Source organism: Aplidium turbinatum, chromosome 10 (genome assembly GCF_918807975.1).
Source record: "Aplidium turbinatum chromosome 10, kaAplTurb1.1, whole genome shotgun sequence".
Classification (NCBI taxonomy): Eukaryota; Metazoa; Chordata; class Ascidiacea; order Aplousobranchia; family Polyclinidae; genus Aplidium; species Aplidium turbinatum.
In genome coordinates this window covers 18367095-18370302 of record NC_137481.1, presented here as the reverse complement: position 1 = coordinate 18370302, position 3208 = coordinate 18367095, and the positions used below count along the sequence as shown (strand labels likewise).

The window sequence follows — 3208 nt, the reverse complement described above, 5'->3', positions numbered from 1 at the left end:
TATAATAAGATGTCTATGGTCTCTATGCTTTAAACTTAAAGTTTACATTAAATACCATTCATGCCTTGCATAGGTGGATAAATATGCGATTGATGTATCGATTCAGTAATCCGGCCCGCCAAGTACTTTATTTTTCCATATCCGGCCCGCCGACTGAAAAAGTTGCCAGTCCTTGAGCTAGAGGTAGATTGTAGCAGAACACGTTTGTGTTTTTTAGTTTTCTGCCGTATCATGCTAAATAGTAGGCTGCATAGCCGAGTGGTGAGAGCCCTGGAACGGCAATCGAAAGGGCGCCGGTTCGACACCGCTCAAGAGCATGCGGCTGTGTCTCTGGCAGGACACTTAAAGGCATGCCTGAAGGTGGACACGAAGATTGGCTTGTAGTAAGCAGTAGTATTGGCTTGTAGTAAGCAGTAGTAGTAAGATTGGCTTGTAGTAGTAACCGGGTGTAAGCCTGGATACGACAAACAAGCATGCTAAATCTAGTGGTGTTGGCGTGGAGTTTCGGTTGGGGTTTAATTTTGACGTCAGGTAAATCTGGAAACGTTTGAATTACATATCAGTTTACTGACACTTGAAATATGTTCATTTCACAAGTGAACGTGATTTGTTTATAGAGTCAACTTCCGCACACACATCTGAAGCCACCATTGCCTTTAGCCCAGAGTCGTAGTTGAAAAAAAGACCGGTGTCTGATCGAAACCGGGGTTTATTCGATCACTACATTTCATGTGTCCAAACTACGGTACGGTAAGATACAACACAATATCTGACTCAGAATCTAGTCTTAGTGCTACCTGCCTTTCAACGCAAAAACACACCCACATGGCGATTGAATTAACAAAACAAGTGTAATCAAGCTTATAAAAGTTTTATGTACAATTGCAGTTAAAACAAATTTAATTCGCTTTTCACTAATTCTTACGTCCAAATAGACCCACGTTAGTTAAGTCGTGCGATATTTCACCCGATGGCGATCCAAATCTAAAATCAATATTTTGCACTATAAACACAATGTGATAAATAATTAAGATCATGGCGGGTTATCATTTTGTATACTCGTAAAAAAGCTGTTGTGGGTCGACTACAACTCGATGAAGACAATATGTCAATCAAAATGTATCCAGCAATGCAAGAGAATATGGCAGAGTGATGCACATGCGCGGGTCGACTATAGTGCACACGCGTTTGAGTAGAACAGTGGTTCCCAAACTTTTTGTAATCACGGGTCCATATTTCAAAAATCTTCAAAACTTTTAAGAGTGAACTTTTTTTGCAACATTACTTTAAATACATATAGAAAATACTTGAATCAACGCATTCGAGAACCTGTAAATGTCTTTGGATCTTGGGTTTGGAACCCTAAGTACAGAGAGTTTCAAGAAAATACAAATTTTCGCAAATCACAACTCACAGGTTGCTGCAAAAATTTGGCTGAAATTTAGCTTCGCACGTTTTTCCTAAACCACTATTAAGCAAAGCAATAGGGATGTCAAACAAATTGTGGTATCTTTGTGGAGCAAACAATGCTTTAAATGTACAAAAACAGTAGCAGTGAGATAGGCTAGAAACTATAAGTTTGTGCACCGTAATTTTAGAACTGCTTGGGTAAATGCGAATTGCTATTGCACCTTCACTAAGTTATACAGAATCAAATAAAATATTGTTTTAACAAATAAGACCTGCACATTTTCATTGCAATATGTTGGATTGGTCCGCAGCAGACAAAAGAATAAATTAAAATGTAAGTCTTGAGCTTTGACAAGCCTTAAGTTTAAACAACATAGGCTTATCAGATTAATTGCAGGTAAATAACTGATTACTGTTTGAGGCAATTGCAGCTAGACTACATACAATATGATAAAACCAACTATATGCATTTTAAACTATAAAAAATTTATCAAACCAAATGGCAAAAAAGTGATGTTATATTGTCGTAAATGTCATTTTTATACAGTGACCTGTCTTCACACATAGCATGATGCTTCACCAAACAAATACGCTGTATACCAAAATTAGAGTTGAAAAACATTGGAAAGAAACACATTTCAATTAAACTTGACCAAGAAATCAAAAAGAATCAAATGACTATCAATCAAAATACGTAGCAAACCAAAAGCAGTAGGCTACAAAATGCCACCAGATTGGGTTTCCTATTTTCATTTAAAACTTGATAAGACAAATGTTATGTCTGAAATGATATCTATGTATGACTTTGAGTGCCGTCCCAGCGAATATGTTTTTTCTGAGCATCATCCATGCAGAGACTAGTAATTTGAACCTCAACCGCCTGAAACTTCTCATTTTTGGGTGGGATTCGAGTGAGTTTGTACGACACAGTATCTCCAGGCAGAGGCACATATTCACTTTCAATGTCCGACACATGCATAAAAATGAGTTCATCGGAACTTCCATCTTTCGGCTGAATAAATCCATGACCTTTGGAACGAGAAAAAAACTTGCATTCTCCAATATGCATAGGACCTTCAGTGGCATGACGACTCGCTGAGAATGTCCTTGTACGGCGAGTTACCATAGGACTTGGCACTAAAAAGCGATGTTCAGAATTGGGGGAGTGAGTTGGAGTCACATAAGCGGCATCTCCATCACCATGTGACAAGCGAGGTCTCATAAGAATTGGTTTGCTTGGGCTTTGTTTTGCTTGATCAGATTTATCAGATGCTTCAGCCATTGTAAAATTTGCAATAAAGAAAACTGTTACTTTTTATAGTTATTTTCTGCAAAGTGAGTATAAAACTATAAACAAATACAAACTAGCCTAATTTATATATACATCAGTATGTAGCAATTATTTCATCACAACTCTCTTATCTCAATTTGTTTTTGGCTTTTTGATGTTGTACATCACCAAAAAACAGGCAGCCACATAGCAGCTATAAAAAACAATTTTTCATTGGTTTTCACGAAACATACAAAACAAAATAGCAGAGGCACACTGTATGTATGCAATTTTGAGCAGAGAACTAGTCAAACTTAATACGGTAATTTGACATAGACCGCACTTGTTCTGCTCAATATTATCTAAGGTTAGCCTATTAGAATAAAAACAAAAGGGGTAAAATACAGAAATATGTTTATATTTCCAAATCTTTGCTACATAGCAAGATATCTCAACTATCGAAGTTCTGATGATGAGATTGGTTTGTCATGTAAATAGCAGTATTCAAAATAAAAGTTATCAAAAACT

General features: G+C 36.9%; 1 protein-coding gene across 1 annotated transcript; it reads right to left on the bottom strand.

Annotated features, from left to right (window-relative positions):
• Window positions 1-832: 832 nt before the first annotated feature.
• Window positions 833-2733, bottom strand: LOC145778186 (calcium-regulated heat-stable protein 1-like). Its single transcript, XM_082589627.1, has one exon. The coding sequence runs from the start codon at window positions 2690-2692 to the stop codon at window positions 2204-2206; it is 489 nt and encodes a 162-aa protein (XP_082445753.1). The 5' UTR covers window positions 2693-2733; the 3' UTR covers window positions 833-2203.
• Between the last annotated feature and the right edge of the window lie 475 nt (window positions 2734-3208).